At 36.5% G+C, this 27,871-nt stretch overlaps 1 protein-coding gene across 2 annotated transcripts in view; it reads left to right on the forward strand.

Annotated features, from left to right (window-relative positions):
* The window catches only part of LOC114053900 (tyrosine-protein kinase Lyn), a 146,552-nt gene that overhangs the window by 93,193 nt on the left and 25,488 nt on the right, over nucleotides 1–27,871 (forward strand). For both annotated transcript variants that reach the window (XM_027877020.1, XM_027877019.1), the window contains 2 exons: nucleotides 17,110–17,292; nucleotides 19,484–19,560. In XM_027877020.1, coding sequence (XP_027732821.1) covers nucleotides 17,110–17,292; nucleotides 19,484–19,560 — 260 coding nt within the window. The remainder of the gene's footprint in view (nucleotides 1–17,109; nucleotides 17,293–19,483; nucleotides 19,561–27,871) is intronic.

Genomic DNA, 27,871 nt, shown 5'->3' on the forward strand with positions numbered 1-27,871 from the left:
GATTGGGCATCTCCACCTACATGTCCTTCCTTTCAGTTATGCCTTAGGTTCATAAATATAGAATTTTAAGGGGATTTTAGAAATTGAGTCCCACTGTCCCATCTATCTCCATTTTACAGATGAAGAAACTTAAGAATTTTAAGTGCTTGCCTATGGTCACATAAATAATAAGCAAAAAAGGTGACATTTGCACCTAGGTCTCCTGACTTTAAAGCCAGTGCTTTTCCCATTCTACCATGTTAACCCCTCCTCATATCTCCTCCTTAAACCCCTAACCCTGCTTTTCTTACTGATTACCTCTTCTATTCAAGGTACTTCCTTTATGGCTTTCAGTCATTTAAACTGAGAGGCATAAAATAGGACTGAGTATTCCAATGTAAGTGATTGGAAGCTATAAATGTAATACCATTAAGAAATAAAAGGTTGACTTTAATTCTGTCTCCAAAACATGAGTCATAGGTCATATGGATCATAGATTTATGCTGGAAGTGGATCTTAGAGATCTTATAATTCAACCTCCCATTTTATAGATGAGGATACTGAGGCCCAGAGAAATAAAATGATTTGCCCAAGGTCATAGATAATAAATAGCAGAGATAGGGTTCTAACCATTGTCCTCTGAATATAAATGTGACATCCATTCTGCCATAACAAGCTTCCTCCTCTTGACCTCTTTTCCATTTTCATTGGTGCCTTCCTATTTTAAATACTTTTTACCTGATGTCTTAGTAGTTCCCTGATCTTCACGTTCATCCCACATACTGTTACCCAATTCATTTTCCTAATTTGTAGCTCTGGTCCTGTCACCCCACTGCTTCCTAAATCTTCAACAGTTGCTCCTGTTACCTGGCAAATGAAATTCAAACTCCTAAGCCTCACATTCATGCCCTCTGCAATGAATGTGACCTCAAATGAACTTTGTGAGTTTTTTTTCTCATATGACTCCCCTTCACATATGCCACACTCCAGCAGAATTTTCTCACAACCTATACTTTGCTACATCTATGTCTTATCATGCCCAACATCCGACATGTTCTCTTCTTGATGAAATCCTATCTATTCTTCAAGACCAGATCAAATGTCACCTGTTCAATGAAGCCCTTCCTGATTTTTTTAGGAGAGCATGATGTCTTTCCCTTCTGAAATCTCATAATATTTTCCCTTGTGCACAATCATATTCTATGTTATATCATAATTATGAATTTTAAGGTTCTATTCTGATGGAGATTATATTCTTGGTTCTTAAAGCCAGACAAAGTTCTACCAAACTGAAAAAATTTCAAGAACAGATCCAGTGTGTCTGAGGCCCAGCCTGGCCAAGTATTGCTAGTCAGCAAAAACAAAGTTTGGTGACCAGGTGATACATTTTTTGGTCCTGGAAACTGACCCAAAACAGACACAAATAGAAAATGGTTGACAGTAATAGTGGTAGCAAACAGGCAGAGGATATTAAGAATCACAAAGCTCTTAGTCTGAAAATATTAATTGGTATTGTCACTTTTAACGTGACCTTTGTCCAACCACGACTGAGTTAACATATTACTGGAGGAACTGAACCATAGCCATATTGCCATTCTTCCAATAAATGAAATGGAAAAAAAAAGATCAGCAAAGTGAAAGAATGACTTATAGTCTCTCCTTGGAGAGCTGCATAAAAGAGTTAACAGAGTTGGTTTCATCCCATGCTTAAAGTTAAAAATAAATTTCATGAGACTTTTTTTCATCTTAACCTTGCACTAATCAGATGAACAAAGACAAATAGACTACCATGAAGATAATTTCAGCTTATGCACCCCCATCATTTGCAAAGGATAAAGATGTAGACAAGTTCTATGATATGACTTTGATGATATATGTAAAATTATGTCAATATATACTTTTGTATTCAGTGACTTCATTATAGAGATAAAAATAGAGTCTGGCAGATCATGAAATGAAAGAGGCTGAAAACTCGGAGACTTTATATGTCACAAGTCTTCAAATAACGTTTTCTTTAAGGACAGTGTAAGAAATTATATTGGATATGGAGAGCACCAAGTGATATAAAAAATGAAACTGACAGCCTTCACAGACAGGAGATGTCTGGAGAATCAGTGGTCTATACCCAGGTTATTATTGACTGGTCAAAACAGAGATCAAATTAAATACTAAACTGAAAGGAAAGCTAAAGATAGGTAGAAGAAACTATATGCAATTGCAGCACTTCCAATGCCAACTACTCTGTGTGTTATCTGTTCTGAAAAGTGAGCAGAGAAGAGTAGAAACATTGATCCTCACTATTCCTTAGATGACTGATAAAAAACACCTGCTACAGTGAGGAAACAGGAAGAGCCCCCAAAACCATCACAATAAGAAAAGATCATTCCCTTGCCAATTGAAAAGACATGGCAGCAAAGAGTAACATCAACTTGCAGTAAAAGCCTATTTACAAAGTATTATGGAGGATTAGGATCATGAGTAGAATTAATTCATAAAACATTAAAAGCATAACAGGAAAAAAATGAGAATTCAAAGAACTTGGTGTGAGATCCAGCAAAGTCAAGTCATCTAGATAGCATTTGTAAATAAAACTAGGAGGACCACAGATGCAAAATGCAACTGGTCTTCTTGAATTTCTGGAAATATCTGATCACATTAGTGGTGATATTTGAAGAACCGTACTTGGGTCTAGCTCCTTGGTCCACGTTGTGAAGAAGAGACACTTGAGAATGACGTTGGTCAGAGAAACCAGACCTCTCTCAGTTGAAATCCACATTAATGTGACAGAGATTAATCTACCCTTCCACAGTTGTAAAAACAAAGTGGATACAAAAGGATGCTATTCTGGCCATGACTTGCTCCTGTGATTTTGGCCATGACCCAGAAAACTTCTTTGTAAACAATGAAATGACTTCCATATATAGTGGATACATTTAACGTAGAAATAGTACCAAATGAATGTAGCTTGTATGATTTATTGTAAGTAAGAAAATATGGTTTAATAATGTATTTTTTAAAATTTCTCATTCTTACTAGGGACATGAATGCTAAAAAAAATTAAAATATATGCAATTGAAGGTCTGGGTAATGTGTTTTTAAAAGAATCTACCAAGAGAAAGGTTTGGTAAGCAGGGAAGCTTTCTTATTTATTATAAGCAAAAGCTGAACCTTTTAAAAGATTTCCTGTTGAGCCAAATGAACAAATAGATATTTTTGTTAAAAATGAGAAACTTATGCATGAATTAGGAGTAGTTTGTTATGGTTTGTAATATTTTTGTCTGAAAAGGTAATTAATAAATACTAGGAAGTGACCAGTTCATGGGGAGGGGGAAGAATAAAGAGGCTGTTTCTCCTCAAGATGTTTCCTCTTGTTTATGAGTTCTTCTTGACGTCTCACTGGGGTGAAATGTTTTCCTCCATAGATTGTTACATTGTGGGGAAAATTATTGTACAGTGAAGCTAAGTGCTACATTTCCTCTCACTATTTGGTTCTGAGGCTTCTTTGCTGAAGAAAGAGAAATTCTTGTAGGTGAAATTTCTTTTTGGGAGAAAAAAGTTTTGGCACCCTCCTTATGTCCTTGTCATGTGGGGAGCTAGTGCAGGGGTGGGAAACCTGTGGCTTGAGGCCACCTGTCTAGATCCTTGGGTGCAGCCTTTTAACTGAGTTCTTGTTTTACAGAACAAATCCTTTTATTTAGGGGATTTATTCTGTGAAGTTTGGATTCAGTCAAAGGGTCGAACTTGATGACCTAGAGACCTCAAGGTTACAGGTTCCTCACCCCTGAGTTAGTGCCTACTCAAGTGTCCAATCGATACTTTTTTTAAAAAATTGAAATTATATGGAGAGGCAGCATAGCTCACTAGAGTGCTGGCCCCAGAACTGGAAGACCTGGGCTCATACCCTGACTCTGACACATACTGGCTGTGTGGCTTAGGGCAAGTCTCTTAACCTTTCAGTGCTCTTGGCAGATCTCTAAGACACTACATTGAGGAGAAAGTGCTCACCTGCCATGGTAAAGGGGTTATCCTCATCCCAGAAGTCCCCTATGCCAATGATATCACATACATACTTCGATCACCCCTATAAAATTAATCAATTTTCTAATTCAATTTCATGCATAAAAAGAAAAAAAGCCTCTATTTTAAGTGGGGTTTTTTTTTTGGTGAGTGACTAGTCATTTTTCAGTCATGTCTGACTCTCTGTGACCTCATTTGGGGTTTTCATGGCAAATATACTGGAGTGGTCTGCCCTTTTCTTCTCCAGCTGATTTTATAGGTGAAGAAACTGAGGCAAACAGGGTGAAGTGACTTGCCCAGGGTCTCACAGCTAGTAAGTGTCTGAGGCCAAGTTTGTACTGAAGTCTACCTGATTCCAGTGTTTAGCAAGTATAAATAGGCCATCTTTAATAAGCACATCCAAACTGCAGTGCAGGTTTTTCCTTCTGCCATCTTCAACTGTTATCCAGTGTCACTCAGCAGGAAAGTTTTTATCACTTCTTGGAATGATAAAAAAATATCCATTTTCCATTTGTGTTGATAGCTGAAAGCCCAGTGACTACTATTTTTTAAACTGGAGGCCTCTTGTAAATAACCTTGGTGAAAGTAAGATTTGATTCTTGGTGCTACATAAATGGGCCCTATAGATGTGAATATGAACTCTTATCCCATCAAATTGGATTATTGCTATTATTTTAATGGTGTCAACACCTCTGAGAAATATGTAATTGGTGATAGTGATTCGTTCTTGACGTGACTATTTTCCTGATTGTTCTGACTACAAGCCTTATTAGTATACTTTAATATCTTCGGCAGTTACAGTATTTCCTGATAACTTTTTTCTGACCTTGGGAAGCATAGTTTTTATCTTTCATCAAACTGAATTGCCTGGTAGCAGCTAGTAGCCTGTGGTTTTATGCTGTACACACACACACACACACACACACACACAGCCACACCCCAAAAGTCTATGTTGCCTTTAAAAAAAATCACATTTTCTAGCTGCATCTATTTTTTTAGTCAACTGAAATTATGTAACTCTGGGTCTTTTGGCAATTCTGTGTAAAGTATTTTAAAAGAATTTATAGCTTAATCCCTTCTGGTTTTGAAATATAACACCAAAAGGCTCCTTTTTTGTAACTTGGTTTTGTCTCTCTTTTATTATAATTTGTGGAAAGAAATTTCTTCCTTAGGGAAGAGAGCATATTTTTAGGTTTTATGGGTTTTCCTACTGTAATACAAATCAGTTTTATAACCTTATGAGTTATTATTTTGTTTAGGTGGCTGTTTGGGGCAAATGACCTAGGGAATGTTTTTATTGCCTTTGTATTTTCTATCTTTCCTATATGTTATGACTTGTGTTGCAGAGTACAAGCTTGACTTTTTGATAGTAGTAAGCCATACTAAATAAAAATGGAACATTAAGGGAAATCTTTCAATGGAGAAATCATTTTGACTTCTTGCTGACCAATAGAAAATAGAATTACCTCATAGTATTAATTGTTTCCTCGAAAATGAAGTAGGTGGAATTGTGTTATAGAGAGCAACTTGTTCCATAAAGTGTTGGGACAAGAGAAGCATTTCCAGCCTACCAGAATTTCTTCTTTTCTTCTTCCTCCTATAGTAGAAATTTAAACATTTTGCCACTCCTGTTTGTTTTTTTAATAAGCTTTATTACCTATTTTGTATGACAGTCATTTCTGGATATTCTTCTCACAAAACAATTCAGCTGAAACAGGCAGTTCAACGACTGACTTTTTTTGACAAAGTACATGACTTTCTGTCTTACGACTCCCCTATTCCTCTGAGAGGGAGTGTGTCTCATCATCTGTTCTCCTGGACCACTGTAAGTGTTCCATTATTTAGAGTTAGGCTGCCTTTACTGATCTTTTCATTCACATTGTTGTCATTGTGCATGTTTTTTTTTTTCTGATTCAGCCAAGCCCATTTTAAGAACTTTTAAATGAAAGCATTAACACTTAATACATATGTAATGCTTAAAGAATACTATAAGTGATTTTCTGTAGCATTGAGCTGATGGTGGCATTAAACTTAAGGCAGATTGAAAAGTAGATAAAAATTATTTGGGGCACCTTCCTTTCATCCTCAGGATAAGGATAAGCTAAGCATTGTTAGTCAAGGGTGGTGGATTTCACTTGAAGAAAATAAATACCCAAATCCATCTTTCCAGTTAGGAAAGTGATGCAATAGAAGACTGTCTACAGATCCCTCCCCTGGTACTTGCTTATGATTCTGTCATGCTACCTCCTCCATCACCAATTGCTAGAGCCACACTCCTGAATAACACATAATGTCTTATATCAATAGTAAACCCTTAATAATATATATTGATTTTTAAACTGAATTACTGTATTTAAAGTTAATAGGATCATAGTTTTAGAATGGGAAGGGAAACTAGAGGTCATATAGTCCAACAAATAAAAAACAAATTGATGAATGGAATATATTTATATCTTTATAGTAATGTTGTTACTTTTTTCCTTCCTTTTCAGAGAAAAAGCTATCCTTATTCTTCACTGAGACCACTCCTCTTCTACCTATGCCTTTTTTCTCAATCTTATTTGCGCTAGGACTTTTGCCCAGGACCCTTTCACTCTGTCTCATGCATCCTGAACTCTTGTGTCTCAAGCCTTTTCCAAGATCCCTATTAGCTAGGTTATTAAATAATAAAAGTTTTTGCTTTTTTTCCTTCCCAAATAATATGTGTGAATTTTAACAGTTATCTTCAGTAGATAATACCATATTCCTGTTCTCTGAGCCTCAGGTTTCTTATCTGTAAAATTAGGGACTTGGATTAGATCAGGGGTTCTTAACTTGGATCCCTTTGTCATCAACCCCTCCTCAGAATAATATTTTTAAATTCATGAAATAAAAAAACATAAGATTACCAAGGAAACCAATTATATTAAAACACATTTACCAAATTAAAAAAAAAAGAGTTCCTGACTTATTCAGTGCCATATGAATTAAACTACCAAAAAATAATAACAAGATTCATCTGGAAGGTTTAGAATATCAAGGGAATTAATGAAAAGAAATGCAAGGGATGGTGGGTTAGCTGTACCAGATCTTAAATTGTATTATAAAGCAGCAATCATAAAATTATTTGGTACTGACTAAGAAATAGAGTGGTGAATCAGTGGAATAGGTTAGGTACACAAGACACAATAGTCAATGATTATAGTATACTGTTTGATAAATCCAAAGACTCTAGCTTCTGGGATAAGAACTCACTGTTTAACAAAAACTGCTGGGAAAATTGGAAAATCGTATGGCAGAAACTAGAAATAGACCAACATCTTACACTGCATACTAAGCTAAAGTCAAAATGCATACGTGATTTAGATATAAAGACTGATACTATAGGCAAACTAGGAGAGCAAGGAATATTTTACCTGTCAGATCTATGGAGAAAGGAAGAATTTATGACCAAACAAGAGATGGAGAACATTATTAAATGCAAAATCAATGATTTTGATTACATTAAATTGAAAAGTTTTTGCACAAAGTCAATGCAACCAAGATTAGAAGGGAAGCAGAAAGCTAGGAAACTATTTTTATAGCCAGTGTCTCTGATAAAGGCCTCATTTCTCAAATATGTAGAGAACTGAGTCAAATTTTAAGAATATACGTCATTCCTCAATTGATAAATGGTAAAAGGATGTGAATAGGCAGTTTTCAGATGAAGAAATTAAAGTTATCTGTAGTCATATGGAAAAAATGCCCTAAATCACTATTGATTAGAGGAATGCAAATCAAAACAACTCTGAGGTACTATATCACACCTATCAGATTAGCTAACATGACAAAACAGGAAAATAATAAATGTTAGAGAAAATGTGGGAAAATTGGAACACCGATGCATAGTTGGTAGAGCTGTGAACTGATCCAACCATTGTGGAGAGCAATTTGGAACTATGCCCAAAGAGCTATAAAACTTTGCATACCGTTTGACCCAGCTATACCATTTCTAGGTCAGCATCCAAAAGAGATCACAAAAATGGGAAAAGGACTTACATGTATAAAAATACTTATAGCAGCTCTTTTTGTGGTGGCCAATAATTGGAAATTGAGGGAATGGCCATCAATTGGTGAATGGCTGAACAATTTGTGGTATATGAATGTAATGGAATACTATTGTGCTATAAGAAATGATGAGCAGGCAGACTTCAGAAAAACCTGTACAGACTTATATGAACTGATGCTGAGTGAAGTAAGCAGAAGCAGGAGAACATTGTACACAGTAATAGCCACATTGTGTGATGACTAACTTTAATAGACCTGGCTCTTCTCAGCAATGCAAGGATCTAAGACATCTCCAAAAGACTCATGATGGAAAATGCCATCCACATCCAGAGAAAGAACTGTAGAGTCTGAATACAGATTGAAGCATACTACTTGCTCTATTTTATTTCTTTCATTGTTTTATTTTGTTTCTTCTGCCTTGTGGTTTCCTTAATGTGAAAATATATTTAATATGAATGTGTATGTAAAGCCTAAAAAAAGAGTTCTTGGACCCCAGGTCAAGAATGCCTGCAGCAGATAATCTCCAATGATCCTTCAAGGCATTATTGTTTCTATTATTCTTTCACTCTACATCACTATAATGATGGGAATTTGGAATACCCTATCAGGCTAGGGGAGGACTTGTGGATCTTAAATTTTACTCTGCTTACATATGTGCCTATCACTACTTTCACCATTTAGGCCCTTCATCTTTTTAATTCTTCCTTCTTCTTCCACATTCCCCAGGCCTTCTCCCGCACTGTAGAACAGGAATCCAGAATGCAGTACTTGTCAAAAAGAACATAGACTTTAAACAACTAGATGAAAAGGAAAACTGTTGTTGCAGTTGGGTTCAGTTCAAAACAGGACATGTTCTTCCCCTTCAGAGGATGAAAAAAACATTCCAGCAGTAGAGAAATCAAAGGTTCCAGAAATTCATCAGCTCTGAGAATTAAGGGAGAATTAGGTAATGACAAAGTTGAGAAATTAGGGAGGAGTTGGGGAGAGTATCTCCCTGGTAACAGAAAAAAAATATTGAATTGAATCCCAGTTTGAGGCATAGGGGAAGTATCAGTGTAAGTGAAGACAGAACTGATAATTTTGGTTGCAGATGTTACTTCATGTGTTACTATTTTTCATTAAGAATTGAAATACAGATTACAAATCTGAGGTGTTGAAAAGCTCCTTATATTGAGAGCGAGAGACAGAGAGAAACTTACTCAAAACTCCCTGTTTTATTTGTGGAAACAAGTTTAAAAATAGGATAGCTTTTCTAGTTTTTTTAGTTTAGTTTTATTTTGTTTTGCTTTGTCATTAATTTCAGTGCTTTTATTCTCAATGTTGGTTTGCCTACTGAGAAATGTTGTAGCTAATGAACTAATAAAATTTTGCCTAATTTTATGTTGGTAAAATAGAGCTTGGAACACAATGAAAATTGTCCTATGAATTAGAAATTTAGAATGTTTGAGGTGGAAGGGACTCTGGAAAGGAGAGCACTTTATATACTCTCATTATGCCCTCCTAGTATTATTTTACTTATATTTGCATCTCTGTTTTATTTCTTTTTATGAGATAGTAAACTCCTTGAGGTCGAGAACCATGTATCATTTGTCAGCATTTTAACAGTTGCGTGGTGCTCAATAATTTTTGGTTAAATGAATACATGAATGAATCAACTCATCCATTCTCTCATTTCACACATTAGGAAACTGAGACCCTGAATAGGTAAGTTACTTGTCCAAGGGCATGGAGTTAGTTAGTGGAAGAATTGAAAATCTAGTTCTTCTGACTCCACAAGTAGTGCTACTTCTTGTTCTTGTTCTTTTTCTCCATCTTCATCTCCTCCTCCTTCTTCTCATCATTTCATCCTCCTCCTCCAGAATGAACCCTTTTGACAAAGAAAAACAACTGAGTAAAAATATTAAAAACTGAAACCTGTATTATGTCCTAATAGTCCCCCTGTATCTCAAATGTGAGAGAAGATGTATATCCCTTTTTAGGACCTTCATTTTTTACCCCTTTCTTAGGTTTTAACTTCATTTTAGTGATATTTTTGTTTACATTATTACATCATTGTATAAACTGCTCTCTTGCTTCTGTTTCTTTCACTTGGCATCAGCTCATACACATTTTTCCATGTTTCTCTGAATTCCTCATTTAGTCATTTCTTAACATACAGTATTACAATCACATACCACAGTATTTTTAACCATTCCTCCATGGCTTCCATCAATATTTACTGTCACAAAGAATACTATTAATATTTTGGAATATATTGGACTTTTGTTTCTGTCTTTGACTTCCTTGTGACCAGTGGTAGAATTGCTGGATCAAAAAGTAGTAGCGGGGGGCAGCTAGGTGGCGCAGTGGATAGAGCACCGGCCCTGAAGTCTGGAGGACCTGAGTTCAAATCAGGCCTCAGACCATACACTTGACACTTAATAGCTCTGTGACCCTGGGCAAGTCACTTAACCCCAATCGCCTAAAAAAATTAAAAAAAAAGTAGTAGCAGCTTAGTCATTTCTCTTACATAATTCCAGATTTATATCCTGAACAATTAGATGGCTTCACATCCCTATCGATAGTGAATCAAGATGCCTATTTTCCCACAGCCCCTCCAACATTAACTGTGCCCATATTTTATTATCTTTGCAAGTTTACATGGTGAAACCTCAGAGTTCTTTTAACTTCCACCTTTCTTACTGTAGTGGCAAAGAATTGGACACTGAGGGAGTGGCTCGTCAGTTAGGGAATGGCTGAACAAGTCATGGTATATGAATGCTATGGACTATTATTGTATTGTAAGAAATTATGGAGGGGAGGGCTTCAGAGAAATCTGGGAAGACTTGTATGAACTGATGCAAAGTGAAGTGAGCAGAACTAGGAGAATGATTTATAATACCATAACATTATTATAAAGACAAACAACCTTGAAAGACTTAGTAACTGATCAATGCAATGACCAATCATAATTCCAAAGAACTCATGATGGAACATGCTACCCACCTCCAGAGAGAAAGATGATGAACTCAGAGTGCATACTGAGGCATATGTTGTTGCTGTTATTGCTGTTGTTATTTTTTTGACATGACAACATGGTAATTTGTTTCTCTTGACTATATATCTTTGTAATGAGACTTGTTTTCTTGCTTTCTCAATAGGCAAGGGCAGAGAGAAGAAGAAAATTCAGAGATGAAAATAAAATAAAATTGAATTAAAAAAAAACATCTTACAATGTTCCAAGAAGAACTTTCCAAGTAGGGATTCTTAACCTGGAGTCTGTAGATAGATTTTCAGAAACCTTGTGAAATTTGATGGGGAAAAAAATCTTTGTTTTAGTATTGAAAAAAATGGCTCAGGAGATGGGAGTACTTAGACAGGAGGGAAGAGAAAAATGAAAATGAAGTGTAACTTGAAGCCAAGGAAAACAGAGATTATCAGGAAGAACTCTGCACTATTGCAGTGGTCCCAGTGTTGGACTTGAAATCAAGACACTTAGATTAGAATCCCACTTCAAATATTAATTGTGTGGCTGTGGGCAATCATTTAACTTCTCTGAGTCTCAGTTTCCTCATCTGTAAAAATGACATTAATAACATTTGCACTACCTATTTGTTGTGAGAAAAAATACTTTGCAAACTCTGAAGCATTAGATCTGTATAATTTGTTGTAATTGTCACCTCTGAAATCTTCCCCTTTCTAATACATCCTATATATTGCTGCCAGATGTATATTCTTCATGCATAATGCTAATCATTTTACTGATCAAAAACCTGAACTGACTACCCATTACCTGTGGAATAATATACAAACTCCATAATCTGGCAATCAATGTCTTCCATATACTGACTTCATCTTAACTTTGTAGTTCAATCTCCCCTCATATATTCTATGCACCTGCCAAATCAGATGATGTGCCACTCTTTACACATTCTCTTTTCTTTCCCTCTTCTGTGCTTATGTGCCCATATTATACAATCATGTCAGTTATAAGTTCTTTTGAGGGTAGAGCCTGTGTCTTTTTTATCATTATGCATTATCCCCAGCACTTAATACAGTACTTTGTATATGGTAGATACTTAAAATTTTTTGTTAAATTCTGGATATCTAAAATATCTCACCCATTTCTGCCTATTGAAATTGCTCATGATGATGGAAAGCGTGAAATGTTGCTTCCTCCATGAAGATTGCCCTCATCTCACCCACAACTGGAAGTGAATTCCCCTAGCATTGTTTTGGGGTTGGGTCTTTTTTGCCTCTCTTAATTACTTTTCACATTCTATTTTTATTTTGTTTCTTTCTGTCTATTTCTTATCTCCATCACTAGGGAGACTGCCTGGCACGTAGTAGGTGTTTGATAATTTTTTTGTTGATTAAAAACAATCCTCCTTTGAATGGCAGAAATCTTTTCTTTTTCATTCTCTTTACAGGAATCTAGTATGTTGTCTCACACGTAATAGCTGATTAATAAATATCTTGAAATGCATGAATGACACTCTGGCATCATCACCCACTTCACCTACCTATGACCTTATTCTCATCTGCCCCTACTTCCTTTGATGTCTTTTTCTAGGAATGATAACCTCTCTCTCATTCATCTTCAATTTCCTGCCCCCTCCTTCATTAGCTCCTTGTCATCTTGCTGCAAATAGTATTGGATTTCCCCATCCTTTTTTTTTTTTTTTGGCTAGGCAATGGGGTTAAGTGACTTGCCCAGGGTCACACAGAGCTAGTAAGTGTTATGTGTCGGAGGCCAGATTTGAACTCAGGTCCTTCTGACTTCAGGGCCAGTACTCTATCCACTGCACCACCTAGTTGCCCCTAAATCCTTTTTTTTTCTTAAAGACTTTTAATCATAACATATATGTATGGCACCTTCAAGCTTGTAAAGTGGTTCATATAAGTTATCTCATTTAACTTTCATAATAAGTCCTGTAAAGTAGATACTCTAGACATTATCCTCATTTTATAGGTGAGGAGAAGTCAAGTTATTCTTCCATGGTCACATAGCTTAAGTATCAAAGTTTGGATTTAAATTGTGATTTGCTGTGATTTGCACTGATTCCGATCCTAGCATCCTACTCTACGATGCTACTCTCCAGCAAGTTACAATCTCATTCCTCTCCTCCTCTCTATTACCAGACTCCTTTAGAAAAGGTGTCTACTCTTTTCTCAAATCCTTGCAGTCTTGTTTCTGTACTCCAGTCATTCTATTGACAGTGTTCTTCAGAAGTTACCATTTTCTTCCTCATCTTGAAATCTAATAGCGTTTTTTGAGTCCTCATCCTTAATCTTTCTGAAGATGGTGAACAGTTTTTCTAGATACTCTCTTCAATTTACTTCAAATACCAAGAGTTCATTGGTTCTTCTCCCATGTCTTTAGTTACTTCTCTGTCTCCTTTATGGGCTCTTTTTCTTCTTCCCAATCCCGACTTCTCTTTCTACATTCTCTCTCTTCACAATCTTATTTACTGCCATGACTTTAACTATCACTTCTACATAGATGAATCCTAAATCTATATCCCAAATGGGGTCACAAAGAGTCAGACAAGACTGAAAAATGACTGAACAGCAACAAAATCTATACCTGCATCTCTGACTTGTCGCTCTCAGGCTCCAGACTCACATCTTCAACTGCCTTCAGGGCATCATGGATATTTTGATGACACCACAAACATAACAGACCCCAAGTTGAACTTCTTTTCTCCCTTCCCTCAATCTGCCCCGCTTTTCACTTCACAATTTCTGTCACTAGTACTATTATTCAACTAGACCTCCTATCTTTTATGCTTCCTTCTCTCATATCTAATCATTTATCAAGCCCTGTTAATTTCCATTTCCATAAGCTGAGTCATATCCACCCCCTGTTCTCTGTTCCCCCTGCTATAATCCTAGTACATGTCTTAGTTATAATCTACCTGGACTAATGGAATGGTATTCTAACAGATTTTTCCACCTCTGTTCTCTCCCTCATTCAAACCATCCTCACATTACTACCAGACTTGTCTTCTGTATGCACAGATCTCATACTTATACTCATTCCTCTGTCCAGAATCCTTAACTGGTCCTTTAATTCACAGCAATTCAACTGGGGTCTACACATATTTATTTCCTAGTAAGTGAAGTTCAAATTCTTTTGCCTAGCATTCAGAACCTTCCATCCTCTAGAGCAGGGCTTCTTAAACTTTTTCTATTCGCGACCCCTTCAGCACTTCTTAATCTGTGAGTTGAGACCCACAGTTTAAGAAGTGTTGCTAGAGCCAACATACCTAGTCATCTTTATCTCCTACTTCCCTTTGTATATTATACAGTTCAGTCAAATTTGATGCTTGTTGTCCCTATATAAACTTTTGTAGTCTACTTGCCTTTGCTTAGTCTGTTTTACATTTTTTGAATACCTTCTGTACCATATCCCCAATTACCTTTCTTTAGATGGAAGTGGAAGGGGGTGATAGTGTTTACATCAATGGACAAGCATTAAGCACCTACTGTGTTCTTATCACCATGCTTGACTCTGATGATACCCAGACATAAACAAAGGTAGTCAGTGCACTCTAGGAACTTCACATTCTAAAGGAATTTCCCATGATAGCTTTTTTTGTTCAGTTATTAGTTCATGTCTATAGGGGAAATAAAACAGGATTCTCTGGATATCACTGAGGAGGTTCTGTAGTATTCTGGGACTTGGTGGTATTCATACAATGTCACTTACAAAGTGGAATCACTGAGGACCCTATCATCTATAGAAAATATCTCTTCTATTTGGAGTCTGCTGGAATCTTCCATGTTGGCTAACATAGGTCTTTTTCTTTTATGTCCCTCTTACTCAGAGGGCTGGCAAACAAATTTATCTCTATGATTGTATCTATCAAAGAATCTTAACATATTCATAGGAGACATCTTGTTGGAAGAAAGATTTTAAGACTACATTTTGCTCTACTGAGTCAATTTTTTAAATATAATCAGCAAACAATAAATTATTCAATATTTCATCCTCCCTAGCTTTGTCAGTTGTGTAACTGTGAAGAAATGGTATAATATAGAATTGTTTTCATATATAGAAATCCTATACCTCCCCCCACCCCAAAGTGTTAGCCATGTAAAGTTAGAAATGTTGCCTTATGCATCTCAGTATCTTTACCACTATATAACACTACTAGGGTAGTGTTATATAGTAAATACTGTGTGACACTGGGTAAATCATTTAACTTCTCTCAGCCTCAGTTTCCTCACTTGTAACATGGGGATAATAGCACTTATCTCGGTGTTGTTGTGAGGATCAAGTGAGATAATGTATATAAAGTGATTTTTAAAACCTCAATACACTCCATAAATATTAGCTATTGTTATTAGTAAGTACTTGTTGAATTGAATTAAATTAATCACCCCAGAGAAGCAAGGACCAAGAAATCTAAACACCTGCTGGAAGATGTACTTTTTATTTATGTTTTCTTTATTTCTGGGGAAATGCTGCTAGCCATTTGTAATTGTTGAGATGATACCTGAGAGCCTCTGCAAAATAGAGGAGTTTACTACCTATCCTTTCAAGGATTGGTTCAACCAAACCTTTTTGAGTTCTGCTGTCTTGGCACTTATGAAATATTCTTTGGTATAAGAGAAATAAATACACCAAGTGATACTATCAGAGGTGTTTGAACCAATTTGCAATATATAACAGGTGTTATATAGCCTTGTGGCTATCTCTAAACAGCTCTAAATCTCTTCCTCCTCCATCTGAGATATAAGTAGAACAAGTGGTTATGAAAACTGTAGGCAGTGTAGTCAAGCAGATTTGGGCTTCTATTTCCTATGTACTGTTTCTGAACCAAATATTATTGATTATGTATCCCATCTGGGTGGTCAGAGTTCACCTCCATCAGTATTGTTCTGGGTCTGCCAAAGTATGCATTTTATAGAGGTTCCCAGTGGCTCACAAGGAAAACAAAAACTTGAGCTACATTTACCTCCCTGAATACTTCTGAAATGTCTTCATAGGAATTTGAATGTGCAGTCTTCTATGAGACAGTCATCGGCTGCCAAGCAGAAGCAAGAAAGGAATATGAACTATATATCAATGGAATAGGAGGTCATAGGTTCAGGGACCCTGAGCATGCTCTGTTTCTTTTTAGTATGGCAGAAGAGCTATGTTACTGGTTTCAAGCCACCAAAATATTCCAAAAGCATTTGGATAAAATTCCAGGAATGTGAGAAAAATGAATGCTCTGGGGAAAAGCCCAGGGCAGGCTTAACCACAGTTACTGCATACCGGAACACAAATCAGCTTAAAAATACTTCATAGATAGGGAAGTTAAGCTGTTTTTGTGCTATGAAGAGTTATAATAATGCCTTTCCTAGAAATATCAGTGAGATACCAATAAGAACTATGATACACAATTTGAAGTTTGTGTGAATGTTGAACATTATATAAAGAAAAGAAACAAAATGAAATAGTAAGGGAAATGTAGAAATTGTAATTACTTTTTTTCTACTTATAATAGATAACGTCTATTTCCTAATCACCTCTATCATTCAAAATTTTTCAGAGTATTGAATTATTCATATAATAAGGTTGAACATGAATATTATTTCCATTAGGTTATTTTCTCTCTTTTTTTCATATTTGAGGTTTAGAAAATAAAAACCAAATGCAGTTATCTATTCAACTTCAGCAGCTTTTTATTCAGGCTACATATGAACTATAGCAAAAAAAATCCCAAGTAGAATATAGCTAACTTCAATATTGCATATATCTATCATATCTACCAGATTAGTGTGTATATCTTAGTGTAATAGGACACTGTGTTTGTAGTCATAAAGGTACTGCTTTGAGTTTTGGTTCTGACCCTTAGCTGTGTGACCTTCAGTAAATCACTTAACCTCTCTCAGTCTCAGTTTCTTCATTTGCAAAATGGGGATAATAACATTTGTACTATTACCTTATAGTATTGCTGTGAGGATCATGAAAGTACTCTGTAAATTGTAAGGTGCAATAAGTGTAAGTTATTGTTAGTAAGTTTTTAACCCATGATTCCATAACTATTGTTGAATAAGTATAGCCACCCCTACCTTTTTTTTCTCACCTCTCTCTTCACTCCTTTCTTTCCTTAGGCTACTATAACAATAGTACCAAAGTGGCTGTGAAAACTCTGAAGCCAGGAACCATGTCTGTGCAGGCATTTCTAGAAGAAGCCAACCTCATGAAAACACTTCAGCATGACAAGTTAGTGAGGCTCTATGCTGTGGTTACCAAAGAGGAGCCCATTTACATCATAACAGAATACATGGCAAAAGGTAAGCATCTACTATTTATCCCAGTAACCATATTTTAAATAGTTAAATGATTCTACCAAAGATCCCTCTTTATGACATGCAAGAGACTGCAAGTGTTCAAAGGCTAAGTTAGCAATGCCCAAACTCCAGAAGGTGTTAATTAATAAGTGGAACCAGTTTTGAGGGTAAGCTCCTGGTGGACTTAGTGTTTATAGTCAGTGTACCAGTTCAAGTAGGTGAGGGAAACTCATTTTGCCCACCAAATGACAAATGTTTTCTTGGCTATGGGAACAGATGAAGACCACTTACTAAGACATGAAGTAGTGGAACATATAAAAACCGTGGATATTTGGAAATATTGAAGTGTCTGATGCTCATTTTCTTAGATTAACTTCCAAATAAGAATATTTTTATTACATAATTTTAAAATGTGAACTCTAACTTCCCAAACTAGTTATTTTTAATTTTATACCTTCTTGCATCATCTATGGACCTTGAGAATTCACTGGCTCTGCCGTCTTTGTGTAGGCATTCCATCCTTTTGTCTAGATATCAACCTACATATGCCTTTTTCATTCTGTGTAATCCTTGTCCATTTTCTTTTACCAATCCCAGATACAGGACAAGATATCTTGTAGATATCAGTAAAAGACTCATGTTTCCATGCTTATCATGCCTGGTTCTTGTCATTTGACAAGACTCTCCTTTTTGAAACCCTTAGTAATTTAGTAATAGTTGTTATCTTACTAAAGCCTACTTAACTCATTATGTGATATATTTCTATTGCCCTTTGGATTGCCTACTCTTACGATTCCTTTGAATGTATGGAGTTATCTGACTCATTGCCAATGATTGCCATCATTGGAAGAATATTAATGTTTTAAGACATAGGCTTTGGTGGCAGGAAGTAGCAACTGTAATACTTTAAAATGTAAATCTTAAAAAAAATCATCTAGCAAGCTCTTATTCTTGTGAAATTAAAAAAAAAATAGTTAGAAAACTATGAAACAATCACCCAACTCTGCTTTCTTCATGTGTCTGTCTACCCAGGAATACAGTTACTAAGAAATAGTCAAATCGACCAGAAAGCAGCTGTAGAAAAAAAATGAGACAAATATATCAAGAAATTAAGAAGTCCTGGGAATGATAGAGAAATGACTATATTGTTGCTACAGAGCTGATCAGAAACATTATCTCCCATTCATGTTAGTAATACTAGAGATCAGTCAATCAAAGTCAGTCCAGTTTTAAGAAGTCTTTAATACTTGAGACTTTAAGAAGTCTTAAAGACTTAAAGAAAGCCTTACTCTTGGGGTGTAGGATCCTGCTGCTCTCCAAACCAGATCAGTATTGGCCTTGAACCTTAATGTGAATGCCTCATGGTAGTAAACAGAAATCTTCCAAGGATGTTTAAGGACAGATTTCTACTTCAGTAGAAATTCAGTAGTTTAACCTAATCCTGGAAGACTATAGATTGACAGAAATCTTAATTTAGAAATGGATCTTAGAGGCCATCTAAGCCATCCCCTTCATTTTTTTGATGAGGAACTTGAAGGAATCAAGTGACTTGTCCAAGGTCACCTAGTGGGACTTAGCCAAGCCAGAACTGGAACCCAGCTCATCAAGCTTTAAATTCAGCACTGTGTTCATTTCACCATGCTGCTTCCCTAATAATAATTAGCATTATAGTAGCAATAACATCAAAATTGAAAGTGGAAGGGGCGGGGGAAGGAAACACAATGATTTTTGTATTGTTTTTATTGGAGCATTCAGAAAATGTGATAGCTAATTCACAGGTATTTTATTTTTAGACAAGACTAATTGAGAGAGAGAGAGAGAGAAACAGAGAAACACCAAGATACAGAAAATCAGAGACAGAGAAACAGAGAGTCAGAGCCCCACAGACAGAGTCAGAGCTACAGAGACAGAAAATGAGGAAGACGGAGACAGAGTCAGAGAGAATATCTATCTATATCTTAATATCTATATCTCTCATTAACATCCCATTTGAAGCAATCCCTATTTTGACATATATTTTTACATTTGTGAAAGATATGAAGAATAGGTAGTTGACTTTACCTTAGGGAAAAGTATTATGACTACAAAACTTACAAAGCCTCAGAATTTAGAAAAGTGATGGTAATTTAAATTTAGTCTGAATTTTCCAGAGAGGGTAGGAAGAAATAGCACTGACTTCTTGTTCTACAAATAGGGAGTTTGCTGGATTTCCTGAAGAGTGATGAAGGTGGGAAGCTGCTGCTTCCGAAGCTAATTGACTTTTCAGCACAGGTAAATTTACTAAAAATTTAAGTGTCTACTGGTTTACGGATATCTTCTAGCCTTGAATTTTATGTTAGGTTGTGTAAAATGTGTTATTCTGGGGAGCCAGATTTCCTATCAGTATTTCCCCCATGGAATAGCACATTCAGAGATGCATTCAGACATACATTTCTTTTGGAGAGAAGAAAGAATGGATATTTCTGAGAGAATCCTAATATATTAAGTGTGCTTATCCTTCAAACTATTAGGGCTTGATTACCCATGACTTCATTCTGGTTTTTATGGAAATAAGAGATATTTTGGATGTCTTTATGAAGAGCTTTTATATTTCTAGTTCTAGCCATCTCCTCTGAGGCCAATTAACCTCTCTTTAGTCATTTCACCACCTGGAAAATGGGAAAAATAGAACTGAATTGCCTTCTTTGTGGGGAATTTATGAGAACTGATTTAATGCTAGTTAAGTAAAGCACCAATTGTACAAATAAATGTCTGGTACTATCAAGCTGACTGGTTCATACATTCAAACATTCAGAATTCTCAGAAAACAGTGATAATTAAAGGATTTCTTTTCCCTTTTTTTTCTTACATACTAGAGTGACTAGTCACATGTTTCTGAGAGATTTTAATTGATCTGTAATCTTTTCAATGGTGGCCAAGTGTGTTTTTAGGTTTTTTTTTAATATAATTTGAGTATGCATGAGAGCAGAGGCAATTTGCCAAGAAATCCACCTGACTTCCTGTAGACGTAGCATAACTGTTGACATCTGACAGTTTCCTTATGTTTATTAGATGCATATAGATTTTTGTGTTTGTTTAATTCTCTGTATTGGTTTATGTGGTGATGCATGAAAGGCCACTTTCCTTATATTACATTATGTTACATCTTACATTATTAAAGTATAATGTAACATAAAAGAGAATTGTTGAAGTTCTGGAAGAAATATGTTTTACATTTTTTAATCTCCTACCCTGTTCCTCTTTGTTTCTTCTTGAGCTCTTTATCTCTAAAAGCATTTCACAGGAAAAATTTGAAAAGGGCCTTTTGTAAATAACAAATCATATTCATAGGAAATGATAATTGCTGGTGATGCTAGCATACTATGTAGGAGCACATTTTACCCACGTTTTTAAACTAATAACACATGTAGTATAGTATTGGGTGGGAGTTATAGCTATTCGTTATAACCAAGGGAATGGAAGCCTTAATGAATGTGGCTGTCTCCCTTGTCTCAGCTTCTTGGAATCCCTAGCTTTTCTCACGGCTTAGCTCAAAGGTCACCTCCTACACAAGGCCTTTTCTGATTGCTCCCAGTTTCAAGACAGTCAACAAGCATTCAGCTTTTATTATACTTACCTATGTATGTTATTTTCTTCTAATGGAATGTAAGTCTCCATAAGACAGGTACTACTTTGTTTTTGTCTTTTGAATCGCTGACACCTACTATCATTCCTGGACCATAGTTGGCTTTTAAATGCTTGTTGAATGAATGGATGCATGCTAGTTGAAGTAGTTCTAAATAGAATGTGCTTTTAGCACAGTGAATAGAGCACTGGTCCTGGGGTCAGGAGGACCTGAGTTCAAATATGGCCTCAGACACTTAACTAGCTCTGAGATTCTGTGCAAGTCACATAACCCTTCCTGCCTCCCATAAACAAACAAACAAATAAACAGAATGTGCTTTATCTGAACATACAAAGGGTTAAACTTCAGGAGCATTTTGTTGTTGTTCTTGAATAGAGTGAGCAGAAAGGAAAGCTAGTCAGAACTTACTCTTGTATCTCCTTAAAGACTACCTGTCTGGTACTCATGCTTTACTTACCAGGCCCTCAAATGTTTATATAATTCTATCTTTCTTATCTTTCTCTAGTCTCCCCACTTAGAATGAAAATCTCAGGAAAAAGACAAAAATGCTTTAGATAAATTACAGTGCTTGAGTTCTGGGGGGAACTAATACATAGCAATTTAGATTGCATAATATCTTACTGACCTTTCTTTGCCTCTATGATAACCATCAACTTAGAATTGGGAAATTCTGTAGTGTACATGAGCCTACAGTCAGCATATTTTCAGACTTCCTAGTAGAAGTTTTAAGTACATCAAGTGGAGAGTGGGATGGTAAGAAAAGGTACTGTTTATCTGGATGAACCACAGCACAACTCTGACGGAGTTGTCTAGTATAGGATGACGAGCAGAGAATTGTTCCCCAAAGCCTTATTGCTCATCTATTCTCCTCACCAGAAGAAATTTCAGATTCCTCAGTCCACAATTTCCCTTCCCCTCCCCACTGGAAACAGGAAGTTCGGTGAATACACATTACAACATCATACTGTATGAGCAATGATGTTATCACTTCCTGGTTTTGAATAGTTAGGGAAGGAAAAGCTCTTCTGATATTCAGGAGTAACCTCTTCCCAACTTGACTTCTAGCCCTTTTGGCCAAAATCATTTTCCTTTCTTTTCTTCTCCTTCCAATATGACACTAACTAGGTCATTCCTAATTCTAATCAGATTTGCTGTAGAGCTTCACTTATCCTGCAAATAAATGGGGCACTTTCGTTCTTTTTTCAGTGAAAAGGAGGATTATTTCCTTATTAGAGAGACCAAGCCCTGAGGGAGTTTTATGTTCTCAGCACAGAGATGCTGTATGTACTTCTCCCTTCTGGTTCTCCATTTTAAAAATAGATGCTTTATTGATGCCTTTTTTGTATCACTATCACTTCCTGAAACCCTCCCTCCTCTACCACCACTGCCTTTGAAACTTCCCTTGTACAAGTCACTCAATCAATAAGCATTTATTAGGCTTCTACTATGTGTCAGGTACAAACTTGAATACAGCTGACAATCTATGCCTTATTTGATACTATTTAATAATATGCCTTATTTAATCATAGATTTAGAGCTAGTAGAGGACATCTAGTACAATTCCTTCATTTAACAGAAGAGGAAACTGAGACCTAGAATGGTAAAACGACTTTCCCAAGATCATGTGGGTAGTAAGTGGTTTTGAACTCAGATCAACTTGATTCCAAATTCACCACCACTTATTCCACTGTATCATAGTCTATCTATCACTGCTGAGAAGAATGAACTATACCTTACTAGCTGTCCTTTGTAATCAAAACTGCTTATTAAGTAGACTAGAGTTCTGATGTCTTTCAATGATGTTTTCTTTTACATTATTGTGGTCACTGTGTAAATTGTTTTCTTAGTCTGCTTACTTCAGATTTCAGTCAATATCAGATCAAGTAATCAATTGACAAGTAATTACTAAGCACCTACTATGTGCTGGGCACTGGGGATACACAGGCCAAAAAACTGAAATAATCCTTTTTCATATACATCTTCTTACTATGCAACAATATTCCATTGCATTGATGAGCTGAAATTGATTCAACATTTCCCCATCTGTTGGGCACCTTCCTTGCTAGTTTTTGTTTGCTTATTTGTAAAACAAAAAGTGCTACTATAAATATTTTTGTGTATATGGGATCTTTCCCTCTAGCTTTGACTCTCTTTAGGTATATCCCCAATATATTCATTGGAATCAAATGGTATGTCAGCTTAATTACTTCTCTAGCAAAGTTCCAAATTGTTTTACTGACTAGTTGGAACAGTTTTGAGCTACACCAGCAGTACATTAGCTTACACATCTTCCCACAGCCCTTTGAATATTTATCATTTTCATCTTCTGTCATCCTTATCTTTTTTGCCAATCTGATGAGGACAAGGTAAAATTTTAGCATTGTTCTCAAAGAGAAGGGAACTAACACCTTGTGGGGGCTTATTTAAGCAGCAGGGGATGAATGAGAGCAGTTATACAATCATAAAGTTGTAGAGTTAGAAGAGACCTTAGAAATCACCTCATCCATATCCCTCTTTTTTTAGTGGCCTAGAGAGGTAAAGCTGATCTTTAAGAGTGTCAGAGTTTCCAGAATGAGAGAATAGTATTATTCCTATCTTAATCCTAGTGCCTTCCCTTTGTGAATTGTTTAGTATGTATCCGGTATGTATGTAGCTTGCTTTGTATATGTTTGCATATTGTCTTCTTCATTAGATTGTAAATTCCTTGAGGGTAGGACAGTCTTTTGCCTCTTTTTTGTATTCCCAACACTTATCATAGTGCCAGGCATATAGTAAGTGCTTAATAAATGTTTATTGATTATTATAATCTGACCTGGTCAAAGCATATCTGGAAAATTATGTTTAGTTTAGGGCATCATGTTTTAGGGATAGCCTTTCTAGGTTGGAGCTCATTCAGACGATGCTGATCAGAATAATGAGGAGACTAGAGACCATATCCTAGGAGGGCAAAGTGAAGGAACTGGGGACAAAAATAATTAATGGGGATAAAATGCTGTTTTCCAGTAACTAAAGGATTTCCAAGTAAAAGAAGTATGCTGCTTGGTCCTAGAGGGCAGAAATGGGAACAATGGGCAAGACTGGCAGAAAGGCAATTCTCAGTAATGAAAAACATCCCAATAATTAGAGGTGACAGCTAAGTGGGGCAGTGGATAGCATGTAGTATTTAGAGTGAGGAAAATCTGAGTTTATATTCTGCCTCAGATGTTCAGCTGTGTGACTCTGGGCAAGTCACTTAACATTTCCTCATCTGTAAAATGGGGATAATGGCAGCACTTACCTCCCAGGGCTATTGTGAGGATAAAATGAGATCATATTTATAAAGTGCTTTGCAAGCCTTAAAGCACCATATAAATGATGACTTACCATCATCCTCATTATTGTTGTCAAGAATAGGCTGCCTCAGATGGTGATGGGTTCCCTTATTCTAAGTGAATGAACATTTGTCATTGATGATTTGAAAGGGGTTCTTCACTTCAGATTCTTCTAAATGACCTCGAAGTATCATCCAGATCCAAGTTGCCCCAAGTTGTAGCTGAAGTATCCATAGCAAACAATGGAGAAAAGTCACAAAGGGCTTTTGACTCCAAGCAGACCAGAATGCAAGAACTAGGAAATTTGGTTTCTAGAAAGGATGCAGGGTGAGTTATATAAGAATATACCAACTAAATTCTGGTGCTAAGGGCACGGGGAGATTTGGTTGTAATTGATAATGTTTAAGGATTGGTGATCAAAAGCACCAGTTTTTACTTAGATGTTTATTTCACTGAAAAGTGGGCTCTAGATGATCATCTTCAAGATGCATGTTTATTATGTTGTTTATGATTAGTTGTTTTAATTGAGTAATATTTTTTATTTATCAGGAGAAGCTATGGAAACTTGTTAGTTGTAACCTATCTTGAAGATGATGTATGGGCTTTATAATTTCGGAGGGGTCAAATATGTGGTCCAAGGGCCACACTCCTGAGTATGGCCTAAAACCAGATTATAATTTAATTGGGGAATATTTAACAAAATAAATAAAATACAATAGAACAGAGATGTTAATATGTTTTTTTGGGGGTTTTTTTGTTTGTTTGTTTTGGCTAGGCAATGGGGTTAAGTGACTTGCCCAAGGTCATACAGCTAGTAAGTGTTACGTGTCTGAAGCCGGATTTGCACTCAGGTCCTCCTGACTCCAAGGCCAGAGCTGTATTCACTGTACCACCTAACTGCCCCAATATGTGGTTTTCTAAGTCAATCTGTGGCCCACAGGAATCTTTATAAGGGATTTAGCAGCCCCCATTTCCATTTGGGTTTGACACAACTGGTTCATACCACCTGAATTAAAGTCTAATTGCTACCTAGTGTCAGCATACCCTAATTGCAATAAAAGTATCTTTGGGTTTGCTGTTTTATCATTAAGGGTCAGATTACACTCTGATCCTTCCCTGCATCTTCCTCTTGCCATCTATTATGGAGCTGTTTCTGCATTATCTCTGAGAATTAAAATTTTGTTTAAGTGTTTATAAGTTCCATCAGTACTAAGAGTACTAAGCCTATTTCTGCTTTCTTTTATTCCATCTGGTATTCTCTTCTTTTCCTTCTTAACATTCTATGGAGTTTCCTTGTTAACTCTAATGCCCTTTTCAAATCACTGAGACTTCTTGCTTCTTTCTCCAATATGCTTTCCTATCCCTCACCTCCACTCTCTTCCTGCCCAAAAAGCAGGATATTCTCTGCATTTTCCACTGTTGGGGTGGTTTTGTTCATCTAACTTAGTTCGGTCCTTTGGTTGAATCCAGACTTCACAGAACAAATCTCCTTACTATAAAGAGGATTTGTTCTTTAAAACTTGGACTCAGTCAAAGGGTTGCCCTTGAGGACCTAAAGGGCCACATATGGCCTTGAGGCCGCAGGTTTCCCACCCCTGGATAAGACATTGCCAAAAGTAGTGAAAAGTACGGTCAGCAAGAAGAAATGAGATTTAATTTAAATGCTGTTGTGCCAATGTTGGTTACTGAAGATGGGACTGTGACACAGTGGTGTCATAGCACCAGATAGCAGGTAGGTAGCTTCATGAAAGTATTGGTGTTAAATGAAGGTCATTGACAAAAGCTTAGCCGAGTTCCTCAAACCCTGGCAAATCAAATAGCTTTGGTGGGTGAAGACTCCGTTAAGAAAAGGCACTTGGGGGGCAGCTAGGTGGCACAGCGGGTAGAGCCCCAGCCTCAGAGTCAGGAGGACCTGAGTTCAAATCTGGCCTCAGACACTTGACACTTACTAGCTGTGAGACCCTGGACAAGTCACTTAACCCCGGTTGCCTCACCAAAAAAAAAAAAAAGGAAAGGCACTTGAAGCAGTTGGGTGATGTATTATAGTAGTATTTCTCTTGCATTCAGAGGCATGTTCTCCTTGCACATCTAATTCTTCAGATATTCTCTGCAGGTTTAACACTGATGTTATCACTAACAGCAATATGTACATTCAAACAAATTAAATGAAAAAGCTGTAGGTTAAATGCCAGTTGCTTTAAAAATCAGGTTGGGATAGGGAGTGGACCCATGATTTAGTTGGTATACAGAACTCTGTGGCAAAGAAACTTTCTCCCAATACAGGCCAGCACCTTCTCTGCATCCTAGAGAGTTTCCTAAAGCACTGAAAGGTTAAAGGACTTGCTCAGAATCCCATAGTCAGTATGTGTGACAGGCAAGACTCGAACCCAGGTCTTTGTGACCCCAAGGCCAGCTTTGTATTCACAAAGTTGAGTCATTTTAGAGTTTGTTTCTGAGTCCTTTCCCAGTGAAACAAGACTTCTTACCAGGCAGGTGATTTACACAGTACAATGAGATATCAGGGAAAATTGTGGCGTCACCATCTTAGAAGGCTTTTGATCATGATGATGATGATGAAGAAGATAAAGAATAGTAATACCTCACATTTATATAGTGCTTTATGGTTTACAAAGCACTAAGGGGAAGAATTGAAGGGTAACTTAATAATAATAATAATAATAATAATAATAAAGTAGCATTTATAAAGCACTTTGAGATTTGCAAAACAATTTGAAAACATCTTATTTTATTCTCACAACCCCCTAAGAGGTAGATGCTATTATAATCCCCATTTATACATGAAGAAACAGGTAGACAGAGGCCAAGTGACTTGCTGAAGTTACTAAGGTAGGATATGAACTCAGGACTTCCTAACTCTAGCACCAGCACCACAAGACACCTACATGCTTTGACTTAGATTCTTTTATGAAGACAGGTTTCTAGACTAAATAGTTTCTTGAATCTACAATCTTCCCACAACCTTCCATCTTGGTGTCAAGATGATGTGATTCTTTGAACATTTAAAGATCTTAGTCATAGCTTTAATGATGCCTACATTTGTTACTATCTAAATGGGAATTAAGCAGTCACAGCAACTTTTGGGCTAGGACATTAAATTTAAGGGTTCTGTCCCTCCCATTAATACTGCATCCGTCCAATCAGGATGATGATCTTTCTTCTTTCTTTCTTTGACTCAATAGGATCTTTACATCACATTGTGGATATACCCAGAATAAATTCTCTCCCCTTGTCCCTGTCTTACAAGTAAGGAGTGTGTGTGTGTGTCTGTCTGTGTGTCTGTGTCTCTGTGTGTAAACGCCAATTCATTATTTTTCATTCAGATCATTCTCATGTTTTCATGACCATTATGCTGTTGGTCAGCATTATTTTAGCATTTGCTTTTACTTTATTTTGAAATCTCTTAATTTTTAGTCTTCAATGAGTCCCTCTGTCATTCCTACTCTCTCACACATTTTCAATCTCTCTCTCTCTACTGGTTCATTTTCTTCTATCTACAAACATGTCCATGTCTCACTTATCCTGAAAAACCCCTCATTTGATCCTTCCATCCCTGCTAACTATTCTATTTTTTTTTCTGCCCTTTGCCATCTACAATAGGCGTCTCCAGTTTCTCTCCTCTGACACT

Source organism: Vombatus ursinus, unplaced genomic scaffold (genome assembly GCF_900497805.2).
Source record: "Vombatus ursinus unplaced genomic scaffold, bare-nosed wombat genome assembly UNPS02014812.1, whole genome shotgun sequence".
NCBI lineage: Eukaryota > Metazoa > Chordata > Mammalia > Diprotodontia > Vombatidae > Vombatus > Vombatus ursinus.